The sequence below is a fragment of the Dromiciops gliroides genome, chromosome 2 (genome assembly GCF_019393635.1).
Source record: "Dromiciops gliroides isolate mDroGli1 chromosome 2, mDroGli1.pri, whole genome shotgun sequence".
In the NCBI taxonomy this organism is placed as follows: Eukaryota; Metazoa; Chordata; class Mammalia; order Microbiotheria; family Microbiotheriidae; genus Dromiciops; species Dromiciops gliroides.
This window is the reverse complement of record NC_057862.1, coordinates 177,406,207-177,421,296: the sequence shown is the minus strand read 5'-3', so window position 1 is coordinate 177,421,296 and position 15,090 is coordinate 177,406,207. Positions and strand designations below refer to the sequence as shown.

The window sequence follows — 15,090 nt, the reverse complement described above, 5'->3', positions numbered from 1 at the left end:
GAATTCTCAGTCATAATAATATTTGTTCCCATTGCTTCATCTATATAGATGACCCCAAGTCTACATCTTTAAGCAGATGTCCCAGCACTGCTTTAAATTCAACAAGTCCAAATTAAGTTTACAAATCCTCCCCCAACATGCATCCCTTCTGACTGTGTTAATTATATTGGTGATACCACAAAGCATAATCATTGTGGCATGATTCTTGGAACTTCCCACTATTCCAACCTTTTATTTCCTATCAGTAAGTAAAATTTGCCATTTCTAACTCCATTGTATCTCTCCCATCCATTCCGTCTTCTTTATTCCTGCCAACACACCCTAGCACAGGACCTCAATACTGTTCCCCTGGACTATTGGGATAGATTCCTGATATATAGTCTTGAATCTGCTCCTGTTGCCCTCAAATCTAGTCTTCATACCACAGCCAAGATAATATCATAGCAATGACAAAAAGTGAATCCAGTTATGTCATCTCTCCACTCCAGCCTCTTTAGTGGTTCCTACTGCCCTTCAAGGGAAGTTGAAATCATTTTCACTGGCATTCAAGACCTTCCGCAATCTGGTACAAGACTTCCTTCAAGACTGAGTTCAAATCCTTCCTCTCCATGAAGTCCTTCCTGGATCTCTCTGTTACTAATCACTCCTCTCCAAGATTCTATTCCATTTATATTGCATGTACCTTGGATACAGATAATTATTTTCATGTTGTCTCCCATTAAAATAAAGCTTCTCAATTGCAGGAAGGGGTGAGGCAGGATTGGGTTTTTTAATATCTTTGACATGCATCTGGCATGTAATAAATATTGAGTGACTGAATGATTCTGCTCCATATATTCTGTGCTCCAGACAACCTGAATATTTGGAAAACAGCATCTGTAGTACATACCTCACAGTATTTTGAGGATTAAACTGAATGGTATAAACCATTTTGTAAACCTTGAAGCATTGTATAAATGTTTACTACCATCATCACTACTACTATTCTATACTCTGAAGAAAAAACTATTCTGGTCACCTCTATTTCTTTGTTCACATCATTTCTGATTCCTAAAACATTCTCCTTACCCCTGCATTGGCTGTTGATTTCCTATCTATCCTTTAAATACTTGTATTTCATTACAATGGAAATAAAAGTGAACATTTTTCTATTTCCAAAATATTGATAAATCTCTTCCATTAAATATTTCCTTTACTGTCCCAGCAATTCTCTTTAGGCCTGAAGGAGGCAGTGCTGCCATGATTTTTCTTTGAATGCCTCTCTCTGAGGATTCTGTCTGTGTGACTGCAAAAGGGACAAGGTAGAAAGTCTGAGGCGACAGATCAAGTTGTGATTGGTTGATCAATTGGTCTGAGAACCCCATGTGTTTTCTAGAGAAGAGAAAGAACTACATGCAATTAGAAGTGAAAAAGCTTCCTTTGACTAGACAACCCAGGTCCATATCCAAGATCCCAGAACTGAGTTTTCCTAGTCTCTGACAAGTGAAAGGATGGAGAAGCCCCTGAGAGCCTCATTTGTGATGCTGTGTCTTCATGTGAGCTGTGAGTTGAGGAGAATAGAGGTGGAAGAGGGAGAAAGGAATGGAAATGGGTACAGGGAGACCCAGGAAACATTTTCCATAGGACCAAGGGGGAGATAATAGGGTGCAATCTTCCTCACATGGGACTTAATAGGTGTGTTGTGGAATTAAGAGAAAATTATGGGTGCTGCTGATTTGATATTGTGTCTGATATTGTCTTTTTGCCAAGGGTTGAGCGGCCAACAGACGGTGGAGCAGAGTCCTCTGACCCTGAAGGTCCAGGAGGGAAAGAATACTGCTTTCAATTGCAGTTACTCATACAGTGCTTCCAAAGGACTTCAGTGGTTTAAGCAAAATCTTGGGAAAGGCCTCACCTCCCTATTTTTCATGTCTTCTGAGGGGAAGGAGAGAGGAAGGTTAAGATCCACAATCAACAGGAAGGAACGTTTCAGCACCCTGTACATCAGAGGCTCCCAGCCAGGAGATTCAGGCACCTACCTCTGTGGTGTGGAGGCACAGTGATCCCCAGGCACCTGTAGCCTGTGCACAAACCCTGCAATGGAAACTCCTTCTACACTCCCTGCCAAGTAGCATATGAGTGTACATCGAGAGTGTTTATGTAGGTTCATTTTTGCAGGTTCACAATGGGAATATGTTTATTCCAGCTCCAGTTTCAGACTCTGGATTTTATCTTTCATTTCTTTTTTATTTTTTTGTCATTTTTTTAAAAAATGAATTTCTATTGCTATTTTTTCTATATCACCTAAATTTGCTCCTGCACCCCTGCTCTCTCCCAAAACCAAAGAGTTATCCCACATAACATTTTTAAAGAGAAAGAAAAGAAAATAGTCAACAAAACTAGTCAATCTGTCAAAAAAAATTGACAATCTGTACAATGTTCCATATCCATGGACTCTCCCTGCTGGCTTCTCTAAAGAAGTGGGAGGAGGTGTCTTTTCATATCTCTTCTTTGAGGTCATGGTTGTTCTTTGTACTTTTGCAATATTCATTTTCATTTATTTTGTGATTGTTGTTTTTTCAATTGTATTTCTATAGTTGTTTTATATGCTGTTTTTGGCTCTCATTACTTCTCTTTAGATTAATTCATGTAAGTTTTTCCATGCTCCTCTGTATTCATGATATTCATCATTTCTTACAGCATAGTAAATATGTTTTGATACTACCATTTGTTTAGCCATTTTCCAACTGATAGGCATTCTGGTTTTTTCCAATTCTTTGCTGTCACAGAAAGCACTGCTATAAATAAATGTTTTTGTGTATATGGGGATCTCCTTATCAATGACCTTTTAGGGTCTATAATCTGGATCACATATTTGAATCTCTGGATCAGAGAATATGGACATTCTATAGTTGTTTTATATGCTGTTTTTGGCTCTCATTACTTCTCTTTAGATTAATTCATGTAAGTTTTTCCATGCCCCTCTGTTTTCATGATGTAGGTACTTTCACTCTAATGAAGGAAAAGCTTATTTCAGTTCCTGTAGGGTTAGAAGTTCAAAATATGAAAAAGTAAGGAAAAGGAGAGGGAGTAGGAGAGTGTCTGAGGAGGAAAAGGAGTCAGTTTCAATGAGGTGAAGGAGGTATAGGCCTTCCCCAGCCTTCATGGGGACTTGACCTGTTGATGTTCTTGCCTGTTGACCTAGCTCTCCATTCTTAGATTCTTCTCACTCAGAACTAAATCAAAGGATGCATATTTTGAACTTCTAACCCTACAGGAACTGAAATAAGCTTTTCCTTCATTAGAAAATCTGAACCATTTGCTTTTTTCTTCTCTCTCTAAGATATAGAATAATTCATAAAGAAGCAGAATAGTATAATAGATGGGGTGCTAAACTTGTAAATGAGGAAGACCTGGGTTCAAATCCTGTATCACTTAGTAGCTCTGTGACCTGAGGAAATAACTTAACCTCTCTGGACCTGAAATTTCTCATATGTAAAATGAAGGGGGTGAACTTAATATAAGGTATCTTCTAGCCATAAATGTATGATTCCATGATTTTATGAATGCTATTATCCTCAGGTGGATGCTTGGCTTGACTGGATCATGAATGACAATGGGAGACTTGGTACAAGCAAAGACACTCAGCCATGGCCAGAGACGCATGTGGAGATTGACCTGGGAGATGAGCCAAGATGGCATAGTGAAGGGAGAACTCTGTTGGAGCCCTCCCAACACCCCACTCTAAACAACTAAAATAATGCATCAAATTCTAAAGTGGCATAACCTACAAAAGATCAGGATGAGATATTTTTCCATCCCAGGACAACCTAAAAGGACAGAAGGAGAGCTAGTGACACCAGCTGTGAGCCTTAGATGCCGTGGGGATGGCAACAGCAATAGCAGCAGTAGTAGCTATACAAAAAGAACTCACCACTCAGAGATGATAAAGGGATAAAAACTTGTCGGAAAAAGATTAGAAGAAAGTCCTATGCTAGCACTGGGCAAGAATTGGGTGCCATTTGGCAACTCCATTGCCCACTACCAAGTTTTGCATCACAGTTATAGGTCAGAGAGTAGTATTTGTGGTAGCAAGGGAATGGTGACCCTACATAGGTAAGGACCAAAGTGAAGACCGAGAAAGCAATGAACACACCTTTCTCCAGATCATAGTACCTTCAAAGTTTATAATACCCCATAACTTGCTATGAAAACAGCAAATAACATAAAGTTTGGGGTAGTAACTTTGTCCCCTCCAAGAGGTAAACAGAATTCAACTCCAACATAAAGTCCAAAATGAAGAAATAACCTGGGAAAATGAGCAACGTACAAAATAGGAACCTAACCATAAAAAGCTACTGTGGTGACAAGGAAGTTCAAGACACTCAGAAGAAGACAACATGTGAAAATATCTACAAATAAGGCCTCAAAGAAAAATGCAGATTGGCCAAAAGCCCAAGAAGAATTTCCAGAAGACCTTTAAGAAGAGCTTAAAAATTATTTTAAAGCAAATTGAAGTAGAAGGAAAATTGGGGGGGGGGGGGAATGAGAGTTATGTGAAATTGACCTGTCATTCTGTTTCTGTTAAGCCCCTACTATACTCTGACTTAACTCTGTCAGACCTTGAAAAACATCATTTAACATCCCCTGATATCAGTTTCTTTAATTATAAAATAAAGAGGTTGTATTAAATGGCCTCAGAGGTCCCTTTCAGTTCTAGATATATAATGCTATTATTAACTGCCTTGAGTCTTCTAACCCCGCAACATTCACCAAAAAGGTACAAAAGTCTGACAAATTCATCTAAATCAGGACTGCCAATAAATTTTCAGTCACTGAATCACAGATTTCCAATGTTGGGAAGAGATTTCAGTAGTCATCTAAGTAAAACTCATACCTGAAAAAAGAATCCTGATACAATATACCCAACAAATGAACATCTAGCCTTTGCATAAAGAACTCAATGAGGGAAATATTTATTCCTTCTGAGAATTTTTAATGCCCTTCTAGCTGGCAGAGAGACAATGCTCTCAAAATTGGATAGCTCTAATTGTTACTAAAGCCTTGACTTCATCAATTTTTTTTCCTTTAAGTATTTGTTTTCCTGCCATCCTGGGTACCAGAGAAAAGCTAAAATAGTGGAGTTAAGCTTTAGTTTCCCACCACCACTTATGGGTCTACAGAATTTGGGACCAGACTCAGGAAAGGGCCGTTAGAGATGGTACTCATAAGTACAAGTGTCTCCTTCCAGGTCAGGAGCTGAAATTGCTTTTACTTCTTTGTTTATTTATTTTTTTGTGGGTTTTTTTGTGGGGCAATTGGGGTTAAGTGACTTAGCCAGGGTCACACAGCTAGTAAGTGTCAAGTGTCTGAGGCCGGATTTGAACTCAGGTACTCCTGAATCCAGGGCCGGTGCTTTATCCACTGCACCACCTAGCCGCCCCCTTTGTTTATTTATTGTAACCCCAATAGAATGTAAGTTCCTTAAAGACAAGATTTCTTTCATTGATGTACATTGTGTCCACAACACATAGCACAATGTCTGGCTCAAAGTCTCTCATACAATGTGACAGGGTAAAGGAAGTGTTACACTTAGTTTTAATAGGAGTTCTTACTACAAGCAACAGGGAAACATGAAATGATTTTTTAAACATCCATAATTTTTATTTTCAGTTCTCTCCCTCCTGTGCCTCCCCCCATCATTATAAAAACAAACTATATCTATTATACATGAGGTCATGAAAAACATATTTCCATATTTCCTGTGAAATATGATTTATTTAAAAAAGACAATGAAATATTTTAAATGTATAAGAACTTTTTAAAAATTTATTTTAAGCAGAAAGGGGTTGTCTAGCTCTAGTTATCCAAGGTCTAGATAGCCCTAGACTTCAATGGAAAAGTGAATGAATCTAGGCCTTTAATATAGTGCCTGGCACATGGCAAACTCTTAACGAATGCTTGTTTCCTTCCTTCCTTCCATGAACACCATTAGCCAACTTTGTTCACAGATCCTTTCTTTCAGTACTTGTGCTCAGAATTATCTCAGCTCCAATCATGTCTGGGATGGATGCTACATCAAAATGTTTGTTCCCTTGTCTAAGCCAGGGTCAGGCTGGCAAAGACACTGGCCCTTTTTTGGGACTATCTCACTAATGTTGTTTCTGGATGTGAAGCCTCCTCACTCTTAGAAGACAATTCCCTATCTGGGTCCCAAAATCAATTACCCCCCCCTTTGGGTAGCTAGGTGGCATTGTGGATAAAGCACTGGTCCTGGATTCAGGAGGACCTGAGTTCAAATCCGACCTCAGACACTTGGCACTTACTGGCTGTGTGACCCTGGTCAAGTCACTTAACCCTCATTGCCCCACAAAAAACTCCTCCTTTACATTCCCATGGTTCCAATCCTTAAAAGTTCTATTCTTTGTAGTTTAGAAGCAGCCATACAGAGAGTTTCTTTCCATAAAGTTACCTTCAGGGAAAAAAAAAATGTTTCTAAGATCCCGTTCCAGGAAAAATCATCCATTTATTGATCCTGGGGATCTTATTCATCTGCATAAGAAACTAAAATGTGTCTATAGGATATCGAGATGAAGATCCTAGAATTAGAGCTAGGAAGAGCTTCAGAGATCATTTAGCCCAACCCCTTCATATTACAGAAGAGGAACCAAAGGTTTAAGAAGGTCATGTGATTACCCCACCCCCACCCCATCACAAAGGTATTATTAAGCAAAAGGAGCTGGAGTTGACCCTAGGCTTTTTGACAGTGTTCTTTTTACTCCAGTGCTGCCTACATCCCTTATCTCCCTTAAGGATTCTTTAGTATATTGAGCCAAATCAACTGCCCCATGCAGGGAATAGAGACCATTATTCCTCCTGTTACTCCTGCACTTGTGTCTAGATCTCCATGAATACAATGAGAACTTGATAAATAGAAAGTTCTAGAGGGCATCTCCATCCTTCCTGATACAACAAATGAACTGCATTTTGGCATCTGAGATACCATTTGGGCTCCCTAATCACAGAAGCCTTTGTCCATTCTAAATGGTGTAGGTACTTTCACTCTTTGTTCTTTGTTCAGACATCTAATCTCTTGCAAAGTCTACTGCCTTCATTCAGGTCTTCATTTCTAATTGCCTCACTGATTATAATAGACTTCTAAGCAGCCATCAACCTTCAGCCTTTCCTTTCTCTAACTACCTGGTTAGTCTTCATAATGCACCACTTTGATCTTATTATGCCTCTATTCAAATACCTTCAATGATTTCTATTGTCTACTGGGGGGCCACTGAAGGTATTTGAATAGAGACATAACAAGATCAAAGTTGCATTTTAAAGCCTTCTGTAAACAGGCTTTGGCCAACATCATCTCTTCTTCTTCAAGTATTCATATTTCTGGCATCTAACACTCCTCTCTATGCCCCATTCTCATCCTGCAAGCACCCCTCTCCATTCCTTTGTGTATGTCATCCCTCAAGCTTAGAATAAACTGTCCCACTTATTTTTTCTGTAGATATTCATTCCTCCCTTCCTTCAAGGCCATCAATTCAGATGCCATCTCCTTCATGAAGCCTTCCTCATTCTGTCCAACCCAACAGATCAATTTCTTCAAATATAAATATCCCATTGCAATTGTCCTTATTTTCCTTTGCCCTTTCAGATTGTATCTAGCACCAGCAATCAACAAACATTTTCAATCAGTTCCTAAGTACCTGGCATTTTGTGAGGTCCCAGAGATGCAAATATAAGGAGCTTACATTCCCAATCTGTTAATAGATAAGTAACTCTAGAATCTATACAAAAGAAAATACTATGTGATTTGATTGTAATATCATATATAACCTCCCCCAACCACATTAGACTGTAACTACCTGAAGGATGGGAACCTTCACCACTCATATCTATATTGCCAGTATCAAGCATAGAGCTGACTTTATTTATTGAAAGAACAGTGAATCTTTTTGTTTACAAGGTCTATACTCATTCATTGCCCCAGCAATTATATCAAGGGCCTAAGGGGGGCAGCGTGATCATTGTCAAAAATGGTTTGCAATAATAGCTCTATACCCTTGCATGGGACTATGTGTAGGTTACGAGATGACAGCTAGGCTAGGATTGGTTGAACATGCAGGCTCAGAAACCCCAGGTTCCCTGAAGCAAATGAACCAATGATTAGGCAGCCCACATCCCAGAACTCAATGGAATGTTCACTCTATAGCAAGAAAAAGAAAAGAGATGCCTCCTTAGTAACAGCATGTCTTCAGCTGGCCTGTGGGTTAGGAAACTTCTGGAATTGGGAAAAGAGAGAGCCTGGAGATTACTCACAGTTCTGAAGAAGAGAAATATGGGGTTTCCTGGCAATGATCTGGAAGTAAAAACAAAATTGTAAGAGATGCTGATTTCCTAAAATCTTAGAGGGAAAGAGCTCCACTATCAACTTCAGTTACACAGAGGTGATTTCAAAGGCTTGCGGTGGTTCACACAGGATCCTGGGGGAGACCTCCTTATTTCACTTGGGAGTAGATCTCCCTATTTTACTTGGCTTCAGAGGGGAAGTAGAAAGGAAGATTCTGTTCCATGATTATCAGGAAGGACCATCGCAGGGCCCTGAACATCATTGGCCTCAATCATCTCTTTGTGGGGTATGCAGGCACAATGTTCTCAAGACACTAGCAAGATACACACAGACCCTGCAGTTTCTGCGTATAGAACCCTCTGAGAAAAACATTACCCTTATGGATGACAGGCAGCTTAGTGGTACAGTGGATACAATTCAGTGTCTGAAATTGCAAAGATTGGGGGCAGCTAGGTGATGCAATGGATAAAGCACTGGCCCTGGATTCAGGAGGGCCTGAGTTCAAATCCAGCCTCAAATACTTGACCCTTACTGGCTGTGTGACCCTGGGCAAGTCACTTAACCCCCATAGCCCTGCAAAAGAAAGAAAAAGAAATTGCAAAGATCTTAGTTCAAATCACACCTTTGACAGTTACTTAGCATGTGACCCTAGGAAAGTCATTTAACCTCCTCTGTTTGCCTCAGTTTCTTCAACTGTAAAATGGAGATAACAAGAACTCCTACCTCACAGACTTTTTGCAAAGATCAAGTGAGATGATATTCGTAAAGAGCTTAGCATACCTGGAACATAGGCACATTGAAGGACGTCCTTTCCTTGCTTCAAGGTGCAACTCTTCCTTGATACTTGCCCTGACTCTCCCAACCCAAATGAACATTATTTGTTTTAATAGTATTAACAGCTTTCCTTTGTCCCCATCACATTCTACACTCATTTATGCACATTTCACTCACCTCACATTTCTCTTTGCTTGTATAGAATAGGTGTTTCATGTTTCATCTGAGTCTGGAAACACTGCTTTGCACATAGCAGATGCTTACAAAAGGTTTTTCTTACCCGTTGGGGTAAAGACAGAAATAAAATGCAACAATATATATTCAACAATTATCCTCAAAATATTTAGGAATTCCCAATGAGGAATGTTTTCTAATTGCCCCAGTAATATTCTATCCCTGGCCTACAGGAGGCAGTATTTCCACTTTCATATCCCCTGTATTTCCTCCTGAGCCACTATGAATGAGACTACTTTCTGTATGTGAAAACATAGACCTGTCTATGATTGGTTGAGCAGTCAGGCAGAAAATCCCTTCCCCTATTTCAGAGAGAGAAAACAATAAAAAATAAAAACTAGATACATTTAGAGTGGACCAAGTCTCCTTTGAGTAAAGAATCTATTTCCCAGAACCCAGAACTAGCTGTTCACTGACCCTGGTATTGGAAGATGAAGACATGCCCTAGAGCCTCACTGGTGATCCTGGTTCTTCACCTGGCCTGTGAGTTGAGGGGTTTCTTTGGATGAGAACAGAAAAAGTCAGAAGCCACTCTTCAAAGGACTGCAAGGCAGTCAGGGACTGATCAAATGGGGCTTCCTGGCTCTGTTATGGAAGTGATAGATATAAAATGATGGGAGATGGTGAGCTGATGACCAATAACCTTTCTCTGACATTATCTTTCTGCCTAGGGGTGAGCTGCCTACAGCAGGTGGAGCAGAGTCCTCAGTTCCTCAGGATCCAGCATGGAGAGAGCACCATAATTAACTGCAATTATACCGAAATTACTAACCAAGGTCTGCAGTGGTTCAGGCAGGATCCTGGGAAAGGTCTCATCTCCCTATTTTACATAACTTCAGGGGAGAAGCAGAATGGAAGATTTAGATGCATGTACAGCAGGACGGAGCGCCGTAGCTCTCTGGACCTCACTGAGGCCCAGCCTGAAGACTCAGCCACCTACCTCTGTGCTGTGGAGGCACAGTGATGCCCAGGCACCTGCAGGCTGTGCACAAACCTGTAGCTGAAACATATACCTTTCCAAGATTTCCCCATCAAGTTCTTTGAGAGAACAGATGAAGGGGGAAGCCCTACAGTTGTCTCCACTTCCTCACTCTGTGGTTATTTTCAGGGTATGCTCAGAGTGACAGACTCCAACCCTCTCCATTCTAGTCTTTATCCATTCCACCAATTCCCATCTCCTCTAGAAACATAGCATCTCTGGTATCCTCCAGTGACCCACAACACTCCATGGAGCTCTGATCCCATTACATTCCACCCCACTTAGAGCCATCTCCACTCCAACCATTAATTAGGAAAAGCCAGTATGAAGTTTGGACAGTGAAACAAACACAGCCACTCTATCAGGGAACACAAGATAACATCTATGACAAGTGGCATGGATGCTGCTATATACTTCCTAGTGCTACTTAAGCCATGTTCACCCACATCTGGCTCTTTACCATGCACTCTGCAATCACCAAAGAAACAGCTTGTTGATTAATTGATTAATTATTGATTAAATCAGTGGTTGAGGTATACATACATTTTGGCCACTTGAGGGTGCTCTGACTATATATAAATGAAGTATTGGGCCAGGGTCCCCATATACTGACAAGAGCCCTCCTGACCTAGTCATGTGTAGATTTAGAGTTACGATCTGAACTTTGTACTGAAATTAAGTTATATGAAAGCTTCTCATCTCTGCTATAAAAACCACATTCTTGATTTGAAGGAGTTTCACGTTCTGATTCACAACCTACCAGCTTCATTAATAGGATTCAAGTCTGTCCCCAGGAATCTTCTCTCTGGCTTTCAAAGACCTTCATAATGTGACTCCCCCATAAATTTCCCAGTCTTCATACACCTTACCACCTGCCTCCCAGCTACCCCCTGTGTATTCCATTGACACTGGCCATCTTGCTTCACCTTTTATACAAAAGAATCCATCTCCTGAATCTAGGTATTTGTACTGGTTTCCTCTTGACTGTCCTCCTTCCTCATCTCTTTCTCCTGGTTTGCCTAGCTTTCTTTAAGTCCTAACTAAAATCCCACCTTCTATGAGAAGTCTTTCTTGTTCTTCCTTAATTATACTGACTTCTGCCTGCTGATTATTTCAAATTGATTATATATATATACATACACATGTATATAGATAGATAGAGATAGAGATATGGCTCATGTATAGCTGTTTGCATATTCTCTCCCCTATTAGATTATGACTCCTGTTATAAGCATGGACTTTCTTTTACCTTTCTTTGCTTCTTCAGATCTTAGAATGATGCCTGGCACATAGTACGTGCTTTCTTCCAATTCAATTCAGTAAACATTTATTAAGTGCCTATTATGTTCCAGGCATTGTGCTATGCATTGGGGATACAAAAAGAAGCAAAAAACAGTCCCTGCCTTCAAAGAGCTTACAATCTAATGGAGAAGACAACATGTAAAGAAATATATATATATATATATATATATATATATATATATATATATATGTGTGTGTGTGTGTGTGTGTGTGTGTGTGTATTTCAATTATTTCTTATTTATCTTGTACTAGATAGAGATTGAGATAGAGATAGAAGAGGATAAATAGGAAATAATTGAAATTATCACTTTGGAACTGGTGTCAGTGAATCATGGTACAGAGAAAACCAGAGTTCCCTTGGAAAAATAATTAAGACCTTATTCTCATCAAATCAAGTCTTTATTACTTCCCTGGGGGTGTGTTGATTACTCCTTGTGTTAAATACTCAAGAGTGCATGCTAGAAAATAAACTGAGATCATTTGGGGTATAAACATTAGGCTGAGATAGGTAACAGGTAGAGGAGAGGCAGAAAGATAGAGGTAGAATTATAGTTAGAGGAGGGTTAGATTTGTGAGGTTCTTCTTGGAACCTTGATTTGATACCAAATCCCATAGGAAGACAAACTCTGGAGTCAGAGGACTTAGGTTTGGGTGCTAACTGCTATTTAACTGTCTGCACAAACTGAGGCAATCTTCTCAACTCTATGGGTCTCTTCACCTGCACAATGAAGAAATTGAGTTAGAAGATTTCTAAAAGTTCCCTTAAGTTTTAAATCTGATAATCATAAAATGTGTCCTTCCTTTTTATTTTTAACCCCCCTTCCCCCCACCACTCCTTTTACACAATCACACACACACACACACACACACACACACACATACACACACTCTTCCCCCAGGTAGAGATGAAAGTTTGTGGTGACTTTCCCCTATCACATTGTTTTCACCAAGTCTTCTCTCAATCCACAAAGGCTATACTGGATGGAGGCAGAGAAAATAAAGGACAAGGATCCAAGACAGGATTTGTAGGTCATTCAGAGAAAAGCAAGGTAGGAGTGGTCCCTTAGTAGGTCATTAATAAATGCTTATTGATTAGAAGAAAGAGCCTTGGATTTGAAATTCCAGGGTATCGTATCAAATTTCATCTCTGAGATGTCAGTCGCTAAGGATTTCCAGGGTTTGTCACACAGACAATCCCGGATTCAGTTCCTTCATCTGGAAAAGAAGGTTAGAATAGATGGGTTTTGATGTTCCTTCCAGCTCTAAATATATAATCATATCGTCCTAAGAAGTTCTCAAAAATTCCAATAGATTTTCTATCCTAAGAATAGTACTGACTATCTGTGTGACCCTGGACAAGTCACTTAACCCTCATTCCCCCGCCAAAAAGAAAGAAAGAAGAAAGAAAGAAAGAAAGAAAGAAAGAAAGAAAGAAAGAAAGAAAGAAAGAAAGAAAGAAAGAAAGAAAGAAAGAAAGAAAGAAAGAAAGAAAGAAAAAGAATAGTACTGAAAGCATATTACTATACCCAAAGTAGCCAGGAATCTTTTTCCTAGTGAACTTTTCTCACTGCACTAAAAATACTGTAGTTGATCTAAGGGGGCAGAACAACTATGGGCAAATATGTCTGCAACTAAGTGCCTATGTGTCTGTGAATGGGATCTTGTGTGATGGATAACTGCTCTGATTGGCTGGGAAACCAGGCTGAAGCATCACTGGGTTTTCTGGCACAAGGAGAGAACCACAAACATTTAGATTTGACAAAGAGACTTTGAGTAGAGAGTACTGGGGTGTATTCAAGTTTTCAGACCTGAGTGCTTATTGATCAAGTCAAGGGAGAGCATGGAGAAGCCCCTAAGGACTTCATTAATGATCATATGGCTTCTGCTAAAATGTGAGTTGGGGTTTGGGGAGATGTGAAAAGGAAGACTTCCCAAAAATATTATATAGGACCTTAAAAAGGGGACATTCCCCAAAAGGCTAAGTAGGAATGGCAGGACTTCAGCTAAAATCACATGGGGTGTCCATGGATGCATTGTGGGGAACAGAGGGTAAGGGAAGCAATGTTAAAGGGGATGGGGACCTGGTGACCAGTTTCCAGTGTCTGAAATTGTCTTTTTGCACAGGGGTGAACTGCCAACAGAGGGTGGAACAAAACCCACAGTTTGCAAGTGTCCAGGAGGGAGAGAATATTGCTATTGACTGCACTTATTCAGACTCAAGTTCTCAAAGCCTACGGTGGTTCAGGCAGGATCCTGGGAAAGGCCTCACCTTACTATTTTACCTGGCCTCAGGGACAAAGGAGGCAGGAAGGTTCAAATCCATGATCAGCATAAAAGATCGTCACAGCTCTCTGAACATCACCGACTCTCAGCCTGGAGACTCAGCCACCTACCTGTGTGCTGTGGACACACAGTGATCCCCAGGCACCTGCAGCCTGTGCACAAACCCTATGACTGGAGCCCCAGTCATATTCCCTCGAAGAGTGTGATGGGGTAACAAATAAAAACTAGATACATTTAGAGTGGACCAAGTCTCCTTTGAGTAAAGAATCTATTTCCCAGAACCCAGAACTAGCTGTTCACTGACCCTGGTATTGGAAGATGAAGACATGCCCTAGAGCCTCACTGGTGATCCTGGTTCTTCACCTGGCCTGTGAGTTGAGGGGTTTCTTTGGATGAGAACAGAAAAAGTCAGAAGCCACTCTTCAAAGGACTGCAAGGCAGTCAGGGACTGATCAAATGGGGCTTCCTGGCTCTGTTATGGAAGTGATAGATATAAAATGATGGGAGATGGTGAGCTGATGACCAATAACCTTTCTCTGACATTATCTTTCTGCCTAGGGGTGAGCTGCCTACAGCAGGTGGAGCAGAGTCCTCAGTTCCTCAGGATCCAGCATGGGGTAACAACCTCAGAGCTTTTTGGTTTTTTCCTCACTGCCTTTGTCCCATCTTTCTGGATCCATACATGGCACCATTTAATTGCAGCCCAACTAATCCAAGGATTAATCCAAGGAAACCAGGTTCCAAGATTAAGGGTTTGCCTCTTGCTTTCTGCTCATCCCTAGGTGCCCATCCCTATTACAGAGCAGTAACAGAAAGCCAGGGCAGTCTGAGGATATTTTTCATTGGATGGCTATTTTATTATCTTAATTTCTTAAAATATCTTTATAGCCACCCCTGTGAAGAGGGATATCCCCCATGACAAAGAAGCAACTTGCCCCCTTTCAGTTTCTGGTCTTAGCATGTACCTTAGCATTTTCCCCTTGATTCATGCTACTTCACTTAATAGTTCATAACACTTACCACACTTCTCTGTAAGTCAAAAGCATTTCTTAAGTGCTTTTTATATCTCAGTATTATTTTGGACAGTAAATGATGTGATATTTGGAGTGGGCTTAGCATAGAGCCCGGTACATGGTAGGTACTTAACAAATATTTGCTCCCTCCCTACCCTCCTAAATACTAG

General features: G+C 40.4%; 3 gene segments (V, D, J or C); all 3 read left to right on the top strand.

The window, feature by feature from the left end:
• Positions 1–1,408: 1,408 nt before the first annotated feature.
• LOC122740375 lies at positions 1,409–2,042 on the top strand. The segment is given in 2 exon segments: positions 1,409–1,542; positions 1,750–2,042. Coding segments are annotated over 2 exon segments (345 nt in total).
• Positions 2,043–9,956: 7,914 nt separating this feature from the next.
• On the top strand, positions 9,957–10,307 carry LOC122738468. The segment is given in 1 exon segment: positions 9,957–10,307. A coding segment is annotated over 1 exon segment (351 nt).
• Positions 10,308–13,612: 3,305 nt separating this feature from the next.
• On the top strand, positions 13,613–14,041 carry LOC122738467. The segment is given in 1 exon segment: positions 13,613–14,041. A coding segment is annotated over 1 exon segment (429 nt).
• Positions 14,042–15,090: the final 1,049 nt, after the last annotated feature.